The sequence below is a fragment of the Varroa jacobsoni genome, unplaced genomic scaffold (assembly GCF_002532875.2).
Source record: "Varroa jacobsoni isolate VJ856 unplaced genomic scaffold, vjacob_1.0 scaffold_1233, whole genome shotgun sequence".
In the NCBI taxonomy this organism is placed as follows: Eukaryota; Metazoa; Arthropoda; class Arachnida; order Mesostigmata; family Varroidae; genus Varroa; species Varroa jacobsoni.
The window spans coordinates 54,254-79,517 of NW_019214135.1; the positions used below are offsets into that span (position 1 = coordinate 54,254).

The 25,264-nt window shown below is 40.4% G+C and overlaps 2 protein-coding genes and 1 long non-coding RNA gene across 4 annotated transcripts in view; 1 reads left to right on the forward strand and 2 right to left on the reverse strand.

The window, feature by feature from the left end:
* Positions 1–5,172: 5,172 nt before the first annotated feature.
* Positions 5,173–7,341, reverse strand: LOC111267876 (uncharacterized). The gene has a single exon (XM_022846432.2). The coding sequence runs from the start codon at positions 6,910–6,912 to the stop codon at positions 5,545–5,547; it is 1,368 nt and encodes a 455-aa protein (XP_022702167.1). The 5' UTR covers positions 6,913–7,341; the 3' UTR covers positions 5,173–5,544.
* Positions 7,342–7,412: 71 nt separating this feature from the next.
* RN-tre (USP6 N-terminal like RN-tre) overlaps positions 7,413–25,264 on the forward strand; it is a 25,945-nt gene continuing 8,093 nt past the window's right edge. The window contains exons 1-2 of one of the 2 annotated variants that reach the window (XM_022846437.2): positions 7,413–9,244; positions 23,212–23,347. In XM_022846437.2, coding sequence (XP_022702172.1) covers positions 9,078–9,244; positions 23,212–23,347 — 303 coding nt within the window. In that variant the 5' untranslated portion in view covers positions 7,413–9,077. Of the gene's footprint in view, positions 9,245–21,283; positions 22,319–23,211; positions 23,348–25,264 lie in introns of those variants that run through there. The other variant, XM_086971484.1, reaches the window with a different exon arrangement.
* Positions 18,062–25,264, reverse strand: part of LOC111267880 (uncharacterized) — a 23,138-nt gene continuing 15,935 nt past the window's right edge. Inside the window, exon 3 of the long non-coding RNA XR_002684894.2 lies at positions 18,062–19,665. This is a non-coding gene — a long non-coding RNA (uncharacterized LOC111267880). The remainder of the gene's footprint in view (positions 19,666–25,264) is intronic.

Below are 25,264 nucleotides of genomic sequence, written 5' to 3' on the forward strand. Positions count from 1 at the left end.
ACCTCAATAAATTATTATGCTGTAAAAGCTGAACATGTTATCGTCTGAGAAATGAACTTTTCAACTAGCGACAATGAAAATGTGGTGCTAAACACAACAAAAATGACACTTTGGCAAACTAGCCGAACTGTGCGATTAAAGCTAGCCTAATATATCGAAAACCGTAGTGTACGGTCGAATGTAGCTCTGAACGCCTTGCGCATTGATCTTCCAACGGTAGTGACTATATTCGGTTAAATTCTAGATATTCATTCAAGCAGAATTTCATATGACAGTGGCTTATGGAGAAGTTTGCAAAAAAAAAAAAACATCTTTAATCTTATCGAGAAGGTAGTAAAAAGAAGGAAAAAAAAGTCAGCCGTTCGCAGCAAGATTCTAAGTAGCTATGTTGTAGTAATAGAGATAGCTTTTCTCTCTATAGTAATTGTCCTTTAAAAGAGCAAGCGTTTTGTAATAGTTTCCTGTTGTAAGTAATTCTAGCATGGTTGTCTTTAACTAACATGGTTGTCTGTAACTAACTAGAATCTGACTCGGTAGAGTAAAACGTTCTCAAACGCCTTTCGATACATGGTTTCGACATACCGCCAACGCTGACATCGTACTGCACATCATAACAACTCATTAACGGAATGTCCATTATTGCATCGGGTCAGTCGTATCTCCACTGCGAAGTGTTATATTTTCTCCTACGGCTGGCAGTGAAGAGTAAGTACCCTTTCATCTGGAAGATGCTGCTACAACGTCACAACTATGCTGGCTTAAAATTGAGCACGCATCACCTGTCTACATACCAATAATTATGAGCAATCCTTGTCGCCTAAAAAACCATACTTCCATCCGCAAATTTGCAACGCTGGATATCTTTTTCCGCGACAATGGCACCCAAACGCCGCCTAGAAAGTCAAGGAGATAGATGATAATCAACGCCTGGTACTCGATGAAGCTCGTCTGTAGAACGGCGAGAACAGCCGTGGCGATTAGAGTGGAGGAACCTAGATCGCGGGTGAAAATACGGCTTTTGCTACCTGATTGTTCTTCGATACGAGAAGAATACGAGCTCCAGCTACAATTGATCTGTACTGGGAGTCTCGTTGCTTAGTGAATGTGGGGCTGTATCTAACAAAATGCTTTAGAGTCACTAGGTGGTTACACAAAAGGGCCTGCATCGTCATTTATTTTTTGTCGCTGGTTCAAAAAAGTCGAATTTTTGTCTAATAAAAAACATTCGCCTTGGCATATATAGTTAACTGGTTTCTGTATGTATTCCGAACGTCGAACTGATACCAGCCTAAGACTGAGATACACTCTTGCGAAACGCGAGTACCGTTGACTTGAAACACCAAAATCTGCCCAAGAGTGATAGGAATAGAGTGTTATTTTGAGAAAGGAACGCTATGAATTTGAGTCAATGTAGTCATTGTATGTTGGTTGGCGACGTAATTAAATAATGTGTAAACTAAAAACTAACCTGAATTACTTAGTGCCGAAAATTCGTCACCTGTAGATAGGTTAGCGTCACAGTCGATTGCGACATAAGCATCTTTTTAGACTCGCTTTTTCGTAGCTGGCCACAACGTATAGTATGTTTGATTTATTTTGATGCATCTGTATATCAAACACTACCTGTTTAAACGAACACTGCCATGCTAAGTTGTGTCCGCAGATTCACCTGGCAGTTTTTTACGATTTGCTGATCCTTTATTAAAACTGAGCTTCATTTGGTCTGGCTTTTCGTGGGTTTGCGAATACCAGCATGTTGAAATTTAGTTCGGAATCCTCGCTGACTGCCGAAGAAATGTCTCACTAATTCGTTTCCATCAACCCCGGCTACTAACGGATGCGACGTTTGACGCGCTGACGGCGCGCTATGGTTGTCGAATGCAGCAGTTGCCCTAAAAACACACAAAATTACTTGAACGGGAGTCGGACTTGGTGTGACATGGACATGGAGGCACTTGGTATTTTTGTGCCCAGCATGCCTTATCAGGAGAAAACGTCAATTTATTTATCAATTAATATTCTTGTTAAGACATGAAAATTCTTCCGTCAGTGTTACCAACATTTCAATAGAATTTGGATCAACTTACTGTGCACGATAATGTGATTATTCAAATTGGTAGGAGGAACTTTTAATCATCTTTCAATAAACATGTTCCAGATATATGCTTTTCGACTACCAGGGTATATTATCATATTTTGACCAAACAAATCCTTTGGAGGTCCGAATCGATACAAAAGCTCAAGTGACAGGCAGTCACCTTTGCTTGAACTTGCTGTAAGCTCAGATAGCTGAATACTGAATATACAATGTACAGAATCATGGAACATCGTTCAACTATAACATAATTACTTATGGTCTAGACAAAAATAAAATTGCTTCTCGCCCGCTTCCACTATAATATATAACTAATAGTAGCTGACATATAACAACGTTGGTTCATTGAGGCGGTTGGATCGGCTTTTTGCGTAAGAGGACATTATAGAAGAATATATGAGCTCGAAGCCGGACAAGTCAACCATAAAACCATTCGCTTATGTTGTTAGTTAAATGAAACGCATGTGCACATAAATCACATAGAAGAAGACGTCGGGTTCGCTGTAGAAGAAGACCCCTGACAATTAGCGTCATCTCCTCATTGACGCTGATATAGTACTTCTAGCGCGATTAGAGGCCCTTAATAGCCATTGACCCCGGCCCAATAAAATAGGATAGCAGAGCCCTATAGCACCAGCATCGTTTTGTAATCATGTAAGCGATGTTTCACTTTCTATGTATATATATATATATATATATGTATTGTAATAATCACTTTTTGTACGTTATCGGCTTATTTTTGATTGCCACTCTTAGGTTTTTTAAAATTAAATTTTAACAGCATACCAAAACGATATTGTTTGTGCATCAACAAAAAATGAAACTATTTAAATGTGAACATCTAATAGAGCCATGTGATAAGTTATAGCTTGCGCAGGAATTACAAGCGCATTACGACCGACAAGTCTAAAACGTATTTAACTTTTTAATTGCAATGTAACAAATAACAGTCGTGCCTGGGAAATGCCCATTAACAAGAAATGCTTACCTTAGTAGCATAAAGGAATTTAACTTTTTACTTTATTTAATTTGATTACACCCTGTATTGCCACTGAATATTCAGTAGCATTAATCGTCTGGGTCAATCCACCAAATGATTACAGGCCATAGACAAAATATATTATATCTGAGCCCGATATACAATTGTATCCTTTTTGATATCGCCTCCAGAACGGTAAAACTCAAACACTTTTAATGCTTTTCATTCTTGCACCATGCTGGATTTGCTGGTATCATGCTATTTCTGGTTTCTGGTACCGTTTAAAAGAACTTTACAGAGGAGCAAGAAGAAATGATTTCTTCAACTCGTCGGGGGTATTGCATTAATTATTATTACACCCTTATTATTACGACAATGTCGCAGTATCTATTACAAACACTATAAATATTGTACGTAAAGCGAGAGCAAGTCATTCGCTTACGTTCAAAGGGTACCCTTATAGCACAAATGAACCGTTGTTTTACGTTCAATATACTGCACAGTATTGCGTTACACTTGGAAGAGCTGGTTACGTGCTTTCTGTATTGCAAATAATAGAATTTCCATACAGAACAGGGAAGTAATTTTGACTTTCTACTATTTCACGAACCATACCATGTTACGGGTTCAAGGCAAGGTATTTGCGGAAAATGTTTCAAAATGCGCTTTTGTACAATCGCACAGTTTACATTAAGGAATGTTAGCAAATTTAAATCGCTGACATGTGAGTTGCATTAGTACGATTGTACCGTTCACCATGAGGTTTTACTAATTAAAGACTTACTTAAATTTGAAAAATTTTCTTAAGCTAACCTTTTTTTTTGGGTTTTTGACATGAAATGATCGCCAAAATTGTTACCTACGTAGCACCTGAAAAACACATTTTAACTAGTTTAACTACCTAAGTCTTTACGGCCCTTAACTATTCGACACCGTTATCAAATAACTATTACATTGTTTTACTTTATGCTTATGCTGAAGGAAAACAATTTGGTGTGCGCAGGTGTTAGTCAGGCACTGTGGCGTTTAACTAGCCTAGATCGGCATTTCAAAAAATTTTGTTTTGTACCTAAATTACATTTCAACTGTACAAAATAGGGCGCAGTCGATTAATATCGGTTGAGATCATTTCAAGTAATTGAATTATTCAAGTCTAAATCGTAAAAGTAAAGAAAACGACTGATTTTTAAAAACGACGAAACTGATTTTTTACTAAAATTATCAAGTTATATGAACCCAATCTATGACTTACAGATTGCATGCGCGGTGTCCTTTTATACGAGTGCTGCCAGGTCTGTCGATGTTTTCTACTATTTATGTGTCTTTTATAGCCCACCGTATTCAACAGTCTGCAGTTTCTTAGAAAATAGCGTATTTTTCAAACCTATAAGGAATGCATTAGTCGTTAATTATGTCCACTTACCGTTCAGTGTCAAAAATGAGTGCTTTGCAATTGAACTCTCTATGTCTTTTATGACTTACATGTCAGAGTAACTCCAGATGAACGATTCGTAATAGTATTTGGAAAACTTGTACATTATCACGCACCAACGGATAAATCTATAAACGAACCCGACACAATATTTTTAATCAGATTGCGACTACTTAGAGTGTGAACCCCGCTGAGTCGTAAGGCGCGGAGCTCTACTTAACGATTTCGTATTGTTTTCACATATTGATGTTCATTTCTTTGCGGCAAAGGGATTTCTGAAAGCACTGTGTTTTACAGTAAGATCCGATGGGTTTATTAAAAGGTAGAAAGAAGCAACGCTAACCCATCATTACTGCATCGGTAGCGTACTAGACAAGCCGTATAAGCAAAGAAGAAATTAAGCTATTCAAGCTGGCGACTACATAATCCATACTTTTGTTTAATTTACGGATGCAATGGTTTTGCGTAAGTGTCGAAAGGTTCTTTCTTACTACATCCTCATGATTGTGTATGCAGACAGATAGCTGTACGCTATGAAATCTACGTTTTCTGATTTCGCGGGCCCGGCATAATAATGGCCCAATAGGCCTGAGTTTCAGAAATATGAACAGGACTATGAGATAAACAGTATTGTGAATATCTTATTCAATCAGAATCTCGCACACAGTATGTAAAATATTTTTTATTGATGGTGTTTACATCACGTATAAACCTTTTAGTAACTTCAACGTTATATAATTTCGGCGTTTCTATCACACAGAAATCCATATCTGTACGACTTAATCTTTTTAATCATTTTTATTAGTACTGAGATATATATATATATATACAATCACTTAGATGGCCAGTGTCGCTTTCGCTGTGCAGAACAACTGTAGCCTGAATGGCGTTAGCTCGAAACGTTCTTCAAGAATACGACAACTACATAAAAGATTTCGCTGCATACGATATGTGCGCCTATTGCTGTCCAATGCGCTATGCACCACGTCCCATGATAACTTACCACGCTTTTTCAAAACAAAGACTAATGAGTCTGCCTCACAAACGGTCCTTTCTGTCGGAAGATGCTTGGTCGTGGGATAAATCTTTGCCTATGTCACGCTCAAATTTCGGCCTACTTATTGGACAGGCCGTTTTGCCTGGCGGAGATCTACTCAAGCGATCGAATTTGCCGCGTGAGGGGGGTGGTGCTTTTGGAAGACGTCTGTTTAATGGGCTGGTTCTTTCTGAGGAGTCAGAGAGTTTTTTTCTAGTTCGGAAGGAACTATCTTTACCTGGAATTTTAGGACTTCGTGGAACGTTATAAGCGGTTTTCCCAGGAGGCAAAAGTGCTATATTCAGAGAGGGAATCATAGGTTTTTTCATCGACATATCACCATCTTCCTTGCTCGGTATTGGCGGAATTTTACGACCTGCAGGACCGCTTTTGCCGACTTCACGTTTTTCTTTGCTGGTCGAAGGAACTTCCTTAAACGGAGATTTAGGTCCTTTTTGGTAAAGTTCCACTTCAATATCGTTTTCGTTTCGGACAGGTGGGCCTGAAGTTTTCTTCCCTGGAGGGCTCACGCTTTTCCGGTCTACGCGAGGTTTACTAGCTTTTGAACCGGGACGTTCCCGACGCCGATGTCGGTCAAAACGACCGCTGAGTTCCACAAAAGTATTTATTCTCATATATCGAGAAAATATTCTGTACACTTCGCGGAACCACATCAGCTGAGACTCGTGTGCCTGCATAGCTGCTTGGACTCGCGCAGCTTGTCGGTCGCTTATCCGGTAACGGTACGGCGATGGCCAAATAATGGAGCAGATCTCGTCGATAGGCCGACAGTACTTTCTGAATACGGATACCGATTCGAGGATAAATACGCGCTGATTAAATTGTGAATCGTCTACGAGACTTCGAACGCCATTGTAAATTGCGATATGATTGAGGTGGCCACTAACTCCGTACGAGTCGAATGTTACAATAGCGTCAATTTGAGGTTTGCCACTGCAGTAATCCAGAATGACTTCACGGACGTCATTGGGCTTCCAGGCGACTTTGGGGTTATCGGGAAAATGTGGCCAGTCTAAGAGTGTAACCAGAGAACTCGCTATTCCGAGTGTTTCGGCCGCCTTATGTAATTCCTTTGCTCGTTTTTCACCATTTCCATAGAAGCCGCCATTCGAAAAGCATAGCAAATGTATTTCGCTGTTTTGCTCAATTTCAGCAACAATAAATGGGGCAAAAAACATTGTCTCATCATCGGGGTGTGCAATTACAACAAGGCAACGCGAACACGGTATTGCCTTGCCATGCGAAGGTTTGAGATTTGACACAAACAGATAAACACAATACAATGCAAGTAACTGGGTGAGCACAATGGCACATACGAAAAGTATCCATCCAACGCTTGCCAGATCCATAATTTAGTCGAAGGAATATTGCAATCGGCAGCGATAACGATAGCTGGATTCGAATTCACCATAACAATCGGTCTCAATTCACTGACGAAGTTCATCAAATAGACAATAGAAAGAGGACTGTGGTTGGAAAGTAAAATTAAGCTAGATTCAATTTGATATAATATCGACTTTGAGCTAATTACGAACTGGCTTTACATGATTGGTACATAAGTACATTATCAACAATGGAAACGTCTCTAAGATTCGTATACCAGCTGCTCATGCATTTACAAAAACTGAAGATCGAATTTGAATGAGCCGTAATTCAATCGGCCAGCAAAGAAGTTAACAACGGCCATTAATCGCTACTGCTCACTCATGTTGCCGTAATTTCTACTTGTTTTATCTCTCTAGATAATCTAATAATAACTGACACCCAGTGCAAATCCGCGTATATCGTGTTTACCGATTTTCTTTATTCAACAAATTTTCAAATTTTGCACATTTTTCTTGACGACTAGATGCAGAGTGGCTAAAACTCTGACCAAAACAACGTCCACCTGTCAAAACATATAACTAACCAGCTTACCTGAGTCTATATAAACCGTACACGTAAAATTCTCCTCTCCTAATTTCCCTATTTCTCTAAAGAGTTTAATTCTGTGCGATCAATATCGAACTGCACTTGGTGGGTCGTTCTCGCTAGACCGTTTCCAACTGCTGCTCGCCTGCCTGTCACGGTGTCCACGTGCTTCATCTAGTCACTAACGTCCGCTCGCCTAAATTCATGGAGATGCTTAGTTTCCCGTCCGTCGTTTTGTCAAACAGAGTCGCGGAATATCGGAACGGGCACCAGCAAGCATCCGCCGAGTTTTGGCTGAACACCAGGATGCTGTTATTGGCGCCGCCTTCCTCACCGCATTAACAACGTAAGTGTCAACATTCGATCGGGTCACTCGAAGCCGTTGATACGACGTCGCTCGTCTATTTTCCCATTCTGTTGGTCGCAGCAGATACCGTGATACCGTAAGACGGCAGCCACATAAAATGTAAACGAAGCAACAACTAGTACAGGATCACATCAAAACGGACGAACGAATAAACCTTAACAACGAAGATAACGAGGGTGGCGGCGGCGGCAAACACGGCGACAAGTAGGAGCGCCGACCTAGAGGAAAATAAGCCCAGGCCAAAAAGCAGGCCGGTTGTCACCGGCAGGAACAACAATCTATTGATAAATTAACATATGCCGTATATTCCCTTTATCTCATCCTTATAAAACATACGGACAGGAGTGCAACAGCAGCTACGGCTACGGCGAAAGTACATTGACGACAACGGCTACTGCAGCCGCAGCGGCGGCAGCAGCAGCAGCAAAAGTGTATAACTGTGTGTGCTTATTGCTAAAAAAAGAGCGATCATTATTATTTCCTATTATCATCTTCATCATATGCTGAAGTAATAATTTGCAGCATCTTCTAAACCGTATACGCGTTTGTACGTCGAGTGTCTATTCAGTGTATCTAAGGTTCAACTGTGTGTGTATGCGCCTATGGGCATATCAGTATACGAGGAGTGTGCAAGAGCATTAAAGGGGAATTGGTTTAACTAATCCATCGCGACCTGTACAGTGAGTTGTTATTACAATAGAGTGCGGTCGGGTATGTATGAGTGCGCCGAAGGTTTCGGCCTACCGTCGCGCCTGCGGGCGTCATAATGGTAGTGTACGGTGTATAGGAGTTAACGAAACCGCCATTTGTATTTGGCTTGCACTCCCACTATTGTTGGCGATAGTGCGAACGACTTGACGTTGTAGCTCATCGCGAATTCGAGCGAATAGCAAAGACAGTCAATGACAGGTGACGACGAAAGGTAACATTAATAACTGGATATTCCAATCTCGGTTCAGTGTCATCAAATTTCACATACTTTTACTACCGGGATATTCAGTGTAGTGGCAGCATCACGTCCACCTTTATGGATAGTTTGTTTATCAAACTTTCGGTGTCAGATCTAGTGCAGAAGAACCTCAACTGCATGTGAGCCTCTGCCTGCGTTTCTGATATCCGCGGCCCAAACCTGAGATTGGATTTTTGAGTGTGGTTGAGCTGGAGTTCGTATAGGACTGACTCCAAGTGTCTCCCGGTAGGGTAGACAAAAGGAAGTCCTACAAAGGGAGGTCTCCGATGTCGTCGGACTCTGAATCCGAGACTGAACGTCAGGTGGCGGCGGAACGAAGTGAGATCGTCGCCAAATATGATAAGGGCTGGTTAAAGGATTCCGAGCACATACTGCCCTGGGAAGACCCCTCGTACGACGAGGCCGCGAAAATTGACAGATATGGCTTCATTCAGTAAGTATTAGAATTATGATAACATCTGTCTGAGCTGTATTTGCAGTTACAAATAGATGAAACAAACATCGTAGAAATTACCACGCGGTTGTGATATGCCATTGGAATTTCTGTTTCAATGTCTCGTAAGAATGTTAAATCTACTTGCGCCGCTTTCCAAACACAGAGTTATGTAACCGATCAGCATTGGTCAGTATTTGTCAACGGAAATGACGAGACAGGGCAAGCCAGACTTTTCGCGCGTCTCGATCGTCCTACAAGCAATTTGACTCGTTCCAGTAGTATGTCGTGGTTTCTCAGTGTGCGGAGCGGATTTTTTTTGGACGTGCATTGAAAAACGTCTTAACTGAAATATTCTGTAGCAAACAACTGGCCGCTGGTTTTACTTAATCGCAATTGGTATTCTTAAGAGCTTTTATCCTGCTAAGATTGCGGAATATATTACATTGATCTTTTTAACGCCTGTAAACAAATGCCATTTGACGTGCTGTTCGCCCCCTTTCATCATACAATGACGATTCTTGTATTTACGTGCGTATATATATTAAATAGCATGTACACCTATATAAATGCACACCGATATAAATGTTGCGTTGTTTCAAGCTATGTAGTTAGGCGACGGCTATTCCCTCACTGTCCGCACGACATCAGTATCCTTTCCTGTGTCGTTGCTTTTGCTACTAAAGCTCTTACTTCTCTTCGGCATTGATCTATCCTCATTGCTCGGCTGGTTCGTCTTTTTCCACCTGCTGAACTGAGACACACACACATATTCATAAATGTGCGTAGTGTTTAACGCGGTCCAGTGATAATCTATGCAGTTCAATGTCGTGTGTATTGAGTGTTCCCTTGTCAGAGATCAGAAAACCGGCAGCTGGTACTTAAGCTAACCCGGCAATGGTCCGTCGTACGTACGGGCGTCACGTAGACACCATGTAGGCTGTAATGCGGTAGTAATGTCGGTAGCAGTCGACCCTTGGCATTGGCTTGTCACAGCAGATCAGCAATAAGAACGACAGCAGTAGGAAATAGAGCAACAACGACAGGCGTCGTGATCGCCGTTGTTACGGCCGGATTTCGTTTATCATGTAGGCGTTTTGTAATTGGCTGACTGCTACGGATGAATCATCATTATCAGCTGCTAAGACCGTTACTGAATGAAACGAAGTGTCAGGTAAACAGGAAGGCTGCGTACTTGCGTGGCCGCTACGGCAGCAGTGGCTAATAGAGACAACTACAGGTGGATAATCCAAATAAAAGAAAAAGAAGCACTTGAACAGTTTGTTTAAAATCTGCGAAATATATTCACATACATAGTGTCCGCATCTCATTACAGTCATTACTGTCCTTTAAACATCAGACAGTTTATTATTTCGAGATCTTGAGTGATAGAGATTAAGTGTTCTTTTAATCCCTAATTGCTCGAATAATCATGATGCCAAAAACGCCGCCAGCTCGTGAGAGTGGGCTCAGCGGTGTTAGAGGGAAAATTGGATTTGGAACTGTCGAAATTTATTTAGAAAATTTGTAATAATTTCACTAACATTGGAAATAAATAGATATGGAATCATTGATCATATTCAGCTGTAGCTCCCATCTGAGAAAGTACATTCATCCTCCTGTACATACATAGATCTTGTAGTCAAAACAGTCGAAATTTTAAGCAACATCATGTGAAACACGGGCCGCTGCATTAGTGCTTACCATGAAAGACCAATATTCTTGAGCGTTAATGATGAGTTTATCTCTGTTGGGTAAATTGAAGAAAAAATATAAAAATCAAGCAGAAGCTGTTGAAGAATCGCGAAGTAGTAACTGCCAAACGTTACAGTTCTCGAAAAAAACGAGACATTATCGTAATCAAATGGTAAGCGTTGAAATCATCTGTAGTCTCTTGTAGATAGGAGTACGTAATAGCTGTGCGTGCGCAAGAGCTAGACCGATGACGTGCGGGTGTGCTAAGAGCAGAGCAGGGCAATCAAACAAGACATGAACTGTATATACTGGTACACAGTATTACTACGATCGACCCTGACATAACATAAGAAAATCAGAGAGCTGATTAGCTTCTTTACGCCAATATGTTGTTGGTCTATTCCCTACTGCGATGATTGAGTAATCCATCTGACAGTCCTAAGTTAATGCAGTTTTGTTGTTGACGGTGATATCGATGATGTGATGTGACTTTATAATGATGTTATTGCTGAACGCAAATTATAAGCCGGTTAACTTGCGGAGTAGTTATTGATGTTGAAGAATCACTTGAAGTGTCAACAAATTACCCGTCTAAGTATTATATATGAAAAATGCACAGTGCTTATTAATAGTGTCAACTGAATACTATACAGCTGTGTTATTCACTGCCTAGCTTCACCGTTCCATTTGATTTCTGTCACTCACTCCGATTCACCGTCATATCCAATCTTCATCAATCACATGTTCAGTCGAGTCGATCTCTTCTATATTCTCCTTTATTGCCGCCTTCCGTAGTATATTAGTTTTGTATAATTCCATAGTGGTGACTCATTGTTTAAATATCTGTTGGCAAATTCGCCGTCAGATGTGCCTTGTTGACCACAGCCAAGGTTCAATCCTGTGTTGCGCGTCGTTGTGCGCCTATGCGCGAGGATTCGCGAGTCCGCCTTGACGGCGGCAGTTCTTTTATAAACTCCTTGCTGTAAGTACTCTTGGGATAGTTAACGATGCCCACCGTTGATGGAGGCTCGACGCGCTGCTCTTCCATCTAAGCGCCCAAGCAGATAAGAACTGCAAACACACACACGAAACGGGTGAGACTATCGAACCGTGCGACCAAATTACAGCTTCGTCGTGTCGAAGTAGAAAGAACGCTTTCTACGTAAGTTAACTGGTGAACAACAATCATTAACTCGCTCGCACTGGCTACTCGGCGTATATATATCGTAGCGGGTTACGACCGACTGTGTATAAAGGCGAAGAAGTAAAGAAGTTGATTGCGATGCCTACTTCAACGGTAAATTAGCCGTTTGTGTCTACCAGCCGGCGCCGGTCATTTTCCTGGAATATAGGTAACGTATCCGTGGATGTAATCGACGAGCGACTTCGATATATTCACAGAAGTGATTGAAGCAGCTGTCTGTGACTGGTCAGTCGATGATGGGGACGCATCTATCACGATCGTGTCAATAGGCAGACATAAAAACAATTATGATAACTCATAGACTCAGATATCTCGCACGCACATGCATACGAATAAACACAGTCGGGTGGCCAACCATACTCCCACGAGAGTTATTCAGATACTGAAATTAACGTCATCTGCAAAATTACCAGCACCAGCTTCGCTGCTAATATTAACATCTTTGTCTAATACGTTCCTTCTTCTAAGCCATAGCAGTACTCAGGACTCTTTTACGCTAGAAATACTTTGTTATGTTTAGTACTCCTCTTTACGTTGTATTTCAAAGCCTCTCCTTTTTGCTTTTATCGATAATCGTCCAGTGGTCCACGAGCCAATTGACAGCACAAACATGCGGTTCAGGTTGCTCACATAATTACCACACAGTATCGCTTATGATAGGGCTTAATATACTTTTTTGGATTTAATATATATATAATATAATCATACCTGTTGCAAGTGAATCCCTCCGACTTAGGGGTACTTTTCCTTATTTTCCTATATACCTAGCACTCTAGCAACTCCTATACAGCTATACATCAAAATAGTCGATAGTGAAATCTGCTGGCTCACAGAAAGCCCGGTAATTACACGGAGTTAGATCGAAAGAATGAGTAAGTTAAAGCCATTTTTAGATATTCCCTTATTCAATTCAGGAATAATTGGGGCATGGCAATGAGGTTTAGTGTATCCATGAATTTCTTGAGGAACTTGAAATAACGAGATACACGCTCAGCTTTACTGTTCCACTTCCCATGAGTTTATCATAACCGCAGGTGGTTTTGATGTCCATGGCAAATTTTGCAATCACCTTACATCTACGGAACTCGATTTCTATCGAGGGTGACGCCATCCTATGCTTCGTCTATAGTGACTGCGTGCTCTAAGTGCGCGTAAATTCTACGTGAATTACGCCACACACATTTCTAGCTATTAGTTAATTTATGAAGGCCCCATTTTTACTAAGTGTCCGCATTTTCTGTATTTGAGTTATAATTCTGCAATATGTTTCATGTAAGATGCTAGTTTTATCTGACAAAGTCCTTAGGCTACGAACTCTGCTTTCGTAAAAGGCCCCTTCGATTGTGGTAATGAATTTGTTTTTTGGGCCTTGCTATCTGGTTACCTCCTCGTTGGTCTTCATCTATCTCCGTTTTCGAAACGTTTGCATCATTCAGATCATTTGCTAAGTCCCCCAGATTCGCCTGTAACTACCCAATACGTGGTAAAGTCTGTGTCATGTCTTCTAAACCTGAAGCTTTATTTGGTTCCAATTTGTTCGCTGCTGGTTCACCACAAAAAAACTATCGTTGGAACAATCAGAAGATTCAGAAAAATCAGAAGGCTTTTTAGCCTTTTTCTACTATTTGTAAGGGCTGTTTTGCGCAGTTGGTCTTAATAGGTATAATTGTCTTATGCGCCTGCAGCTGTTAAATAAAACGATTAAAATTAAAATATTTGGTGTAATTTGGGCAAATGAAAAATTACCACAGAAACCAAGTTCAGTAGAAAGCAGGTTCGTAACTAAACGTTTGACAAATATTGTGGATTTTTTGAAGCAAAAAATTATTGATTACCGTATTTGACGTTGCTGAAAGCCATAAAATTTTTTATTCAGATCCTCACGCTGGCAGAACCCACTGACGTCAAACCAAAAAGTTCCAAAGTCTGCTCTGTATAAGCTTAGCGTATTGGCTGATTGAAAATGAGTCATATTGACAATTCTGCACCATACACATTGCACTTCATTTATCTAACAACATCAACAAAGGTATTGTACGGCACCGGATGCTGTCCACTGAACTATTATAAATGAGACATATAATATCGTTAAAACTATGTCCTAATATTTCCGGAAAATTTCTCCAGTATCTATGTGACAATTAGTATGCCTAAACAGCAACCGGATTTCCCGTAACTCAATTGCCTTCGGTGGTGAACGTCGAACCATTATACAGTGGCGCAACACATCACTTATGTCTCTAGCTAGCACGACAGGACGGCTTCATCGCTTAGTCATTTGTATGCACGTACAATGCAAAGCAGCTAGTGTTATAAAAAAAAAAAAAAAAAGTGTAGTTTGATAAACTACACTTTTCTACACTCTGATAGAGCGTAATGTGCAAAAAAACAACTGTCAAATAACAGCAAAGGCCTCTTCATAATATATGTCCTCTGACGGGACAACAACTAATATGATGTTCCACAATGACCCTAGCGAGTGTTGTTCATAGGCAGCTGCGTTCACGACAAACGCTTGGCTATATTCTATGACTCTGTTGTACGACTCTTCAATCTACAATAGGTAATGGTTGGCGTCTGGGCCTACATTTGATACAACAATTGATGACGTTCGTGCAGGTTTATGTACCGTTTACATACTCCAAGAAACTTCAGTTTGGGAGTAGCATATCTATTGTACATGTCATGATAACATGAATGTGGTTCCAAATTTAAGCGTTAGAAAATAGCTAATATAGAATACATATAGGAGTGCACGATCCGTCTAAAATGTATGAAAACTTAAGTATCAGGCAAATAAATACAAAGTCGAGGACAACGGCGATCACGTCGTTGCCACCATCGTCGAATAATAATAATTGTTGTTAGGAGTAAATCATGTGGACTGTGCCAGAAGTTCCATGCAGTTGAATAATGGTCGAGTGAGAGGGAGATAAAAAATTAAATAAAACTTTATTTCCATACGTAAACTGTTTATCACTGTTGATATAAAGGTCATGTTACGGTGCTTGACGATCGGTATATAGAAAAGTCGTAGGAAGTCGACCCAGTGAAGAACTGTGCATAGCAAACGTTGCGGCTCCAGGTTAACTTTTCGCCCAATTTTTGCTTCAGTTAGTTAAAATATACTCCAGGCGATACGAAATACTCAAGAAGACTATTATGAGAGGCTGCAGTGACATATAAAAGCACCAGAAAATAATGTTTGCTTATGTGACCGTACTCAGTCTACGGCCCCATATCGTGGCAACCAACTGCTGTAGAGGAAGCCGAAGTTAGAGTTCAGTATTAAACAACTAGGGTCGGCGCAAACGTTTTTATTCGCGCCTGGCAGTAAAAAAGGAATAGAGAATTTCAGCTGATTCAGCGAATATGTTAACTTCTATGCTCCGCGTAAGAGATAACCTAACATTTGCTAAAGGAAAATAACATTTATAGGGTTTACGTGATCGGTAACACCCTTTGCTACTGAGCAGTAAATAGATAGCAATTACGCGGTGTTTGTTCAGGTAGCCAGTATTACTGTTGAATGTTGATCCATTTTATAATACAATAAGTACATTCACAAAAGTTGTGCTAATTAAATGTTAGTGTCGGGGGTTCCATATTGTCTAGCAGTACATTCACCCAAGCATTGTGAACTAAGAAGGTTTATAGATTAGGCGAAGAAATAACTGCGTAGTGTTGTAGCATTGGAGCCAAGAAACTGCTAGGTTGTAATTTGAATTGAATTGTTCATAGATAGATTGTTTGCCCTGTGGTACGTTTACAGAGCGCTATACCGTGTTTTTTGAAGCTATTAGAGCGAATGCGCGTATCTATTGAGGAACATGTTCGCCATTGGAAGATATGATAAGATGAACTTCGTGGGCACAGTGGATCTCGAAATCTCAGCTTCCTAAACACGCGAGTTTACCATTAAGTGATGCCTTGTAATGGGAACTGTTACCAGCTTGGTAACCAGTATTAAAAAGACATACTCAGTTCGGCATCGTTGTCTGCCGCCGCGTAACTTGTCAGAACTCCCAGGAGTGTTTTTGGTATTATTGAAATCGAAAATAAGTGCTTCAAATGTTCGTTTTAAACACTCTACTGCGAGGCAACGCTTAAAGGTGGCCGCGTATTTCACTTAGTAATTAGAACCGCATTGGCTTACCCGCTGGATATGTAAACTGAATTTAAATCAAAGAGTGACAAGTAAATATCACTTAAACATCAGTTAAATGTTTAAAATGAGACGAAGTTATTTCAAATAACTGCCTTCTAAACCCCTATGGAAACGAAATTAATAAATATACCAAGCCATAACGTGGCACATTAATACAACGTACGTACCACTACTGCTTTACTGTATTCGACAACAGTTTCAGATACAAATTTCAAGTGCGCTAAGACCATTAGTGAGCTTCAAGGTAGAAAGTAGAAATATGCATGATAGACGCTGCGTGTGTCACACTTCGTGGCGCATTCTTGAATATTTTCATGAAGTTGAGACACGAGTCATACGCGTACCACCGCCCTAAAGCTGATCGAAAAATAACGGGACGTTTATGTATCCAAGTAGGTCGGCGTACATAGTATGAAAATATGAACATTTGGCAGCTTAGTCCGATATGGTAGCGTTCACTGTATTCCTTGAAATTAAAGTCGAGAACCAAACGAAAGCAGCTCCGAGCGAATGAAGTCCACCAACGTATCTCAATAGGGAGGCGTTTTCCTGGTTTTATTTGTGCCCATAATAATTTCACAGTGTGCTGCCATTATTGAAAAGCGTTGTTTGTTTAAAAATTTGATTTTTATCGATAAAATTTAGTTACGCTAGAATCCCAACAAAGTGCTCTTATGCGTTGCATATGCAAGGAGTTGAAGCTAGAAATAGGCTTCGCAATAGCGTCAGTACAGATACAAACATATGATAGTTGAAGTAAAAATGCGGGTAGTAGCAAGCTATATTTCCTGTTCTTGTATTGCGATCCGAGTGTTTGGAAATTTTCCACATTTCTAGTCTTGTTAGAACCCGCTAAACGTCTCTGTAGAACAGAGAATAGTGCGCATAAGACGTGGAGTTAGAAGACGACTAGATTATATACAACTGTATTCTACGAATACCGTGTCGACCAGATGTGAAACGTTCCTTCGCATCAAATAGGTAGTCTCCCACGGAATAAATTCTATACTCGTATCACCACAGTTGTACCCGAACGGAATCAGCTAAACCAGCTTAAACATATGGGATTGACTAGTCTTTACGCAGTCCGTATTTTGCTGTGCCTAATGCCTAGCTATTGATATATAGGTGACTAATGTAGAATTGAATATGCTAAGTCCCAATTGCAAGACAAACAAAATGAGCTCAACTTAGGTAGTAGACTAACGGTTGCGTCATTAACTTGTCACAATTTCCAGGCAAGCCTCGGATTAGCAAAGCAGGCTGCAGGTAAAATAGCTTGCTGTAGATATGCTCAGTTCGGCTAGTAATTTAAATGTCAAAAAAACTAATACCTAGCTCAACTTTATGTTGCCAAATCGTATCCATGATTTCGACCACCATCAAGGAAATCATTAGAATTAGAGGTCTGCCTTATAAATTCTAAAATGGACGCCTTGAGCCATACGCAAGTCAAAACTCAGTGTCTTCACTCGTTCACCAAACATTTTGTGTAGGTCTTATGGTATAATCTTGGTTTGGCTCTCTGCATATTATTCTCTGTAGTTCTCGAGAATATCTGTCATCAGCGCAAGATCATCTAAATAAGTTTACTGTGCCCTAGATAAGCTGATTCTTTGAAATGTCCACATGTATGTCCATGATATAAGAAGTTAACAAAAAATTTCTTTGCCCTCATTACAGGACGTATCGTAGTGAACCGGTGAAAGAACCTACCTAGCTAGGCTCTGTGAATGATGGGTGTTCTAAAGAAATTTCGAGAAAAGTATTTTATTTACTCGATTTTTGTACACTGATATGTCATTGGAGGCCTGTTTACATATTAAGCGTTAAATACCTAATTTTCACAACAAAATTATAATGCGTTAATAGCGATCCCGAAGTGGCTTATGCCTGTGTACAGAATTACTATAAACACGAGAATCCTACAAACGCTAACTTCCCCTATTTCGTATGTATTCCGCTGTCTCCAGCGCTTTTTTTATTGCTGTTTATACTTATATGCCTAATCTCAAGAGCTTCTTCTTGATAGCTATTCTAAGTGTTGGTACACGCATTACCGATGTTAAATTGCGAGAGTACCCCCGACTGGCGTTTTTTGCTCTGTGAACGGTCAGGTATATATCATATTGATGCGTGTTCGTTGCAGTTAGTTGAAAACAGTTAACTACAATTAGAACAACTAGTTTTTTATAACCGATTCTACGAACACAAACTACATGTAGTACGTTTCATATGCAGGTCAAATGAGGGTAGGGTTCGCCATGTTCTGTTATCAAAGCACACAAACGCGGTTAGCTGCTATACGTAACTTATCGCTAACGTCTGTTCGATTTATGCGCGTAAAAGGATCCTTTAATTTTACGTACATACAGAATCTGAAACAATCTCTCCATAACATATGACAAAAATACTGCATGAAGATACCTGTCGAAATTGTCGAAAAAAAAAAGGATTAATGTAATATCATTAAAGTTCCATAAAGAAGATAATATTCGAACAAGGCATTCTCGCAGGATGCGTTCGCTGCTCATAATATTATAAAATTAATATAATTTTGCGTTTGAATACAGCTTTTTTTTGAATTCATCAATAAGAAGTATTAACCAAAGCAGAATGAGTTGTTTCCCGTTTTAGAATCCAGGGTAACCATATCGTATGCACTTTTTTTCACGTTTTAAAAGCAATACATTGGCGACTCTCTTGTTGTGCTAGTTTATATTGCTTCATGATTTACTATTTCTAGCCCAGATTATGAATCATATGGCATAAGTCAGTTATACACAGATAAGTTATTTACCGTTCACTGTACTCAAACGCGATGATTTTCATCGTTTCCTGACAGCGGAGCTCGGACATATTCAATCATTGAACGAATGAACGCTTAAACATGATAGTGCGAAATTATTGAAAATCAAGTGGTTTCAGCCATTTAAAATTAGCGTGAAGGCCACGCCGACGACTCTCACGACTTTCGGCCTTGCATGTGAATTATTGCCGCCTTAGTAAGTTCATTTTAGGCACTTATGCTTTTGGTTTCGCTTATTTCCCTCCGTTCTCATACCGTCGCACCCAGCCAGCTAGCCAGCCAATCAGTGAGTCAAGCCGACATTCGTATGACTCATTAACAGTGTAATTTAAGCAGCACTCAGCGCTAAATATTCAAAGGTCTAACCAGTTCCTTCGAGTAGAAAACGTGCTGTCGCACGACACCACGTACGTACTACTAGTCGTAGCAAAGACCCAAGTTAAACGGAAGAAGACCGAGATGACGCCAAAAGTAATCGATGACACGTTGGGGGTGCTCTTTTGTCACTCTTTATCGATAATTACTCAGTCGAAGCAGACCGCGCACTGGAAACAAATCAAAAGATTTACATGAGAGTTGAAGGCGTAAAGTGTTTACGACAAGGAACAGATAGTGAATCTCTTCTTGTGGAGCAATGAAAGTATCTAACTGATTTGATACACGTGATGTATTCGCTGCTTAATTGTACAGGAGCGCCTTTGAGGGTGGACGTCAATGAAAGTATCCACAGCTTTGTTATAAACGGAGAAAATTGTCAAGGCATTTCATTATTATTATCGACTATTCATCACTTTGTGCCGCTCTTATTCATATTGCTAGGATGTGAACCAGAGCCATTTGAGTGGCAAAGGTCTACTCAGTCCCCAAATGATTGGATGACACGCTATTTTCACCCTGCAGAAATCCATAAACAGATTACGCTTACGGCGATCAAGCAATTATAACGGTCCTGACAACGAAACTGAAGTTGAGAAACTTCAGTTTCGTTGTCGGGACCGTACTCGTATATATCGACTGCTGAATAATAATAAATTTATGCTAATAAAAAGAAGCGGCTGATCAGTAAGTAGTAGACCGGGTGTGGTAACACGTTGATTTAGCATAATGGGAACGAGACGGCTAGCGATCATTGATAAATACACTTGTTACTTTAAAGTGATAGTAATACATTTACTCGTGGATTTTTTTGGTAAAAAAAAACTTTTGCGTAAAACGTAGATGGAACACGACAACAAGAACTACATACAGGGAAACACGCACAGCAAAAATTAGTAGTGCTAAGATTATGAGATTTTATACATGAACTTATTATTTTTTACTTTAAAGGCACTTTGGAGACAGTAATTCAACAATGGAAATGGGTTGGAATAGCGCCGTTCAAACCCGTCAAAACCTTTTCCGAGCCGAGATGATAGACCTCAAAACTAGCGAAATCCTCATCAGGCATCTTTCGCCGGTACTGATATTACAGAAGCCACCGGCAAGATCGAATCCGAAAAGGAATTGGTCTATTAAAACCTCATTACCATCTGTGGATAATCTCAAATTTTTACCTATACACAGTACAGCTGGGAACCCATACTCTTACATTGGCACAGATCTTGAAGTCAATATTGTTCGCACTCGGCACAAGTTCGTGCTGAAATGAGCCTGATGAAGGTATATGAAGTTCTAATGCTCGATTCATTGTAGTATTTACTAGATATAGCTCAGAATAAAGCTACGTCTAGTAAATGAACTTTACGCTTGGCAGTTGTTGCGTTTATATATTTTAACGATGCGTTAAATTTTAGGCTTAAGACTCTATTCGAACTGTTTCGAAGGTAATAGTTTTTTTCGCGATGGAGGGCCCTACGTAAAGAAAAGAAATTGTGGCAGAAAATGCCACCTAGCTCAAATGAAAAGTACGTAAAATTATGACTTCTTTTCTCCTTTACGTTCTTTTCGTGAGGACATTCGTGAATAGACTGAAAATACAATTTTGTACAGTCGTATTATCACGTTTCTTTCGTTCGACAACGTAGTTTTTTAGTGTTTTTAAGGTGCTAGCAGTGTATAAAAATTGTATGCTGTTTGCGCCGATGTACGGCGTAATACTGACCTTAAGATAAGCAACATCGGTACAATTACGAGTCCTCACGTTTATCGTCCACGACAAACCTTCTTGAATGCAACAGTTTTTCTTTCATCAAGCCCCATTTGATCGTTGATATTCATAATTACTATTGTTGTTACTGCCGTTATGTTAAAGCAGTGCACGCTAGCTCGTCGAATTCTGTAGCTTGTAAACGGTTTTGTCTACCTGCCGGCAGTCGGCGCCTTTGGTCACGCTGTCAGACCGGAAATGCTTTCGCATCTACTGCAGCTGCCCCTGTCACATGCACCAATAATTAACTGACTGGATACTCATGTAATAGCATGGTCATAAGTGGTTTCCGCAGTGACTCCGTGATAGTACCATGTTCGTAGTATACCGCCCATGCGCCGTCTTAAAAGCGCGTCCAGTTGACACCATTTAGTTGCTTGCCCCAGCTATCAATATGTGCTAACAAAGATGGCCGTTTGGCGTTATTACCTTTGAAAAGATCAGATGAACTTTTGGGCTTGGGCTGTTCGTTGTTTGCAGTGTTTAGATTTCAGCTGAGCGATCGTGAATGAAGTCAATGAATTTTGGACCCGCTTCGCAAAAGTAGTAGCGTCTACAATGAGCAAAATCACGAAACAACAAGGCAAAATTAGAGCGTTATATTCGATTTAGAGTGTCGATTCGCATGTGCCTTGAGTGTATCTGTCCAATTTTGCAGTGATGCCCAATGCGAATCGCGTTTCGTAGAATCACCGTCAGCCGGTTCAAATCCTTGACAAACTGAGCGACCCGACGTTAAACTATACGAGGCAGAGCAGTTGTTACAACAAGGCACATCATTGCTGAAGCCAATCTAAAGTCGATACGGCTCTATCCATAGCTTTGAATATAGGGTGGAGAGTTAGCAGTCTTCATCTGCGTGTTAGTCGGATAATTTTAGACGTCTGCTTATTTGAAGCGTTGGACGATACATGCAACGAAATGTAGCGTAAGCCACGGGATTTTCAATTGGCCCAGTTCGTTCAAGCGTTCTCTGTAGCACTCGATTGTGATCCTTATCAACGCGCAGAGCAGCGTTAAGCCTTCATGTGGCAAGATGAAATGCGATTAAAGTATGTAAGGAAATTTTTTAATTATGTACATATATAAACTAAATAGTAGTGACCAGCTCTGGGTGGGTAAGAGCAGTTTCGTTCGCTGAAAACTACCTGTGAATTGAAAAATCTGGGAACTTTCGTTGCCGTCATTTGGAAGCTCTTTAGTCGATACTTAGCAGGCAGCATTTTGAGTTACTAGTGAGATGGTACCGATAAATAAAGTTATTGTTGGTGACATTCTTAATCAACCATTTCATTCTGGTACAGTTCACGTATAGCTATCTGTTAGAGTAGCCATGTCTGCAGTCAAATAAATGTCCAGCGAAGCTCAGTGACCTCGAGCATTACGTGGACACTAAACAGGAGAGACAGAGTTACTCAAGTGATTCATCATTTTTTATGAGTGAGGTGGAGGCCCTCCGATTATATTGACCTATTATTGAAACTAGTTTCAAGTCTCTAGAGGGAGTTACAATAAAACACGATGTAGAGTACTTTTGCCATTCAGAACTATTATAAATTGTTTTTTGTAGTATTTTTTTATAGTACTTGGTACAAACTAACACTTCGAAAAACCAACTATTAAAGTTGAGCGGTTTTCAATAATTCTGTTAGTATTGTGATTTCGTGTTAACTAACACGAAATTTAGTCGGTACGATTTCTGGTTATATCAATATGTAAATCAATATATATTAATTAATATAATATGTAAGTTAATTATGTAAAATAGGATGGCGCAGCTGCGTTAAATTTATTTATGCATCTACCTAGAGGTGTCCTTGTTGATTTTATCTGTTAAATCGTTTGAACGGAATCACAATTACACAGCAGTTTCTAACACAATTTCTAATTTTTGTCGTAACATAGTCGGTACTAACACTTTGAAACCGATGTTGTCTGTTTTCAGCGAGAAGGCCCTACCAGAGCGGTTTTCAGAGCTGGAAAAGAAGCAGCTGGCAAAGGAAGTAGAACGAGGCGATAAGTGGCTCAAGATGACCAAATCATGGTCCAAGTACATGACGAACGCCAGTAAACATGAGCTTGTACGTATGCGTCTTAAGGTGTTGAAAAGTAATGTCCGATTGATCCCATTAGCATACGTTAAATTGTAAGACCTGCACAAGCAATACTAACCTAAGTTTGTTCTGGATAAGACTGACCACGGCCATTTGCAATACGTGTTTTGTGAGTTAGTATAATGGTCATCCTATATTTCGAACGCATGATGTAATATACGATTGGAAAAAGTAATGTATTTTCAGATGGCATATGTTACGTTGCGGCTATACTAAATTAAATGTTTCTTATTATTGCGATATGATGTAAGCGCCCATTTTACCATGATTTTGATGGAGAAGCGATTTCGGATAGTCCACTTAAACAAAGGTATCCAAACAGTAATACCCAAACTTAGCGAAAATCTGTCTTCCATTGTTGCCGTCCTAACTAAAAATGTCTTTTATATCTCATCGTCTGATGCAGCAGTCCTCAATTTTTTTCACATCGTGAATGGTTGTTGTTACTGTTTTTGTTGCTGTCGATGTTGCTGTTGTTTTTGTTGCTGTTGATATTGTAGTCAGCGTGTGTTATGACAATGTTTGATTCCACCACAACTCAAGGTAAAGGAAACAGCCATTTGGCTTTCTTTACCGCCATCCGGTAGTAGTATTATTAGATACTTGCTACTGAAAGGTAAGCGGCCCGTTGTTGTTGTATCGACAATATGGAAGGAAAAACTACGACGATGAGTTAGGAAGTGGTCGTGCTCATCTCACGAAGCTCACAGCTACGCTATAGGCTCACGCCAGCTTCCAACCAGTTGTTCCTGCTGGTGAAGCCGTGTCGGTGTCGAGGTATACCTTTGAACTGACCGGCTCCAGATGTGGGTGGTGATGGCTTTTTGATGAGACTTCTACTGTTGACCCAGCCTTTTCGTACGGATCGCATGGCGAATTTATTGTTCATGGTGGTGACCGCAGGGGCAACGATTCAATTCTGCACATGATCTTGCAGACACATTTTTGCCGGACGTTTGTTGTTCGGCGCATAGATCTCGTCTCAAGAAAATATCTCTTGTCCATTGTCTAGTGGCTCTTAGCTATTAGCTTCGTAAACTGAACCTCAAGCTGCCTAGGTTTCATATAGTTGAATCTACTGTCCTGGAGATATATGACGCTCGGTGTAGTAACAAATATGCATAATCTATATAGCCGCTACGCTACTACGTATATTGCATTCGATATCGCTGAGCTCTGTCAAAGGCTGTCTGACTAATGAACTGAAGTGTTGGCTGTCTAGTCTGCGGGACCGCTTGCTGGCAATTTGCACAATCAGAAGAGCTTTGCTGGTTTAGAGCATCGCGGTTACATTGGCGTCAGCCTCAGGAGCGGTTCAGCTCAGCTCGTTTTAACACTTCATCTCATCATCCTTCTTTAGTCGATGGCTTAGAGAATGACTGGCCGCCTTGCCTTTCGTCACTATTGCTCGTTTATTGGATGAATCTCCATCCTATTCAGCCATCCAAGAAAGCGTTGATAAAAATATGGACAATGTAAAAAAAAATAGCTATATACGAAGATATCCGAATCGACATTGAGATAGGTGAATGGTATCGCATTTTTTCACGCTGCTACATGGACCAACCACCATCTACATCATCATCATCATCATCATCGATGGTGGATTCGTTTCCTTCACTTTGCACAATGGAAAACACGCGCACCCCGTACACACACATCCATGTGCACACCCATATACACACACGCAAAACCTCACACCCACATACCCACCCATACATACACACACACACACACGCACACACACACACACACACACACACACACACACACACACACACACACACACACACACACACACACACACACACACACACACACACACACCACACACACACACACACACACACACACACACACACACACGCACACACACGCACACAC

Coding starts and splice junctions, on each gene's coding strand:
- LOC111267876 (XM_022846432.2), bottom strand. CDS start 6,912: ATGGATCTGGCAAGCGTTGGATGGATACTTTTCGTATGTGCCATTGTG.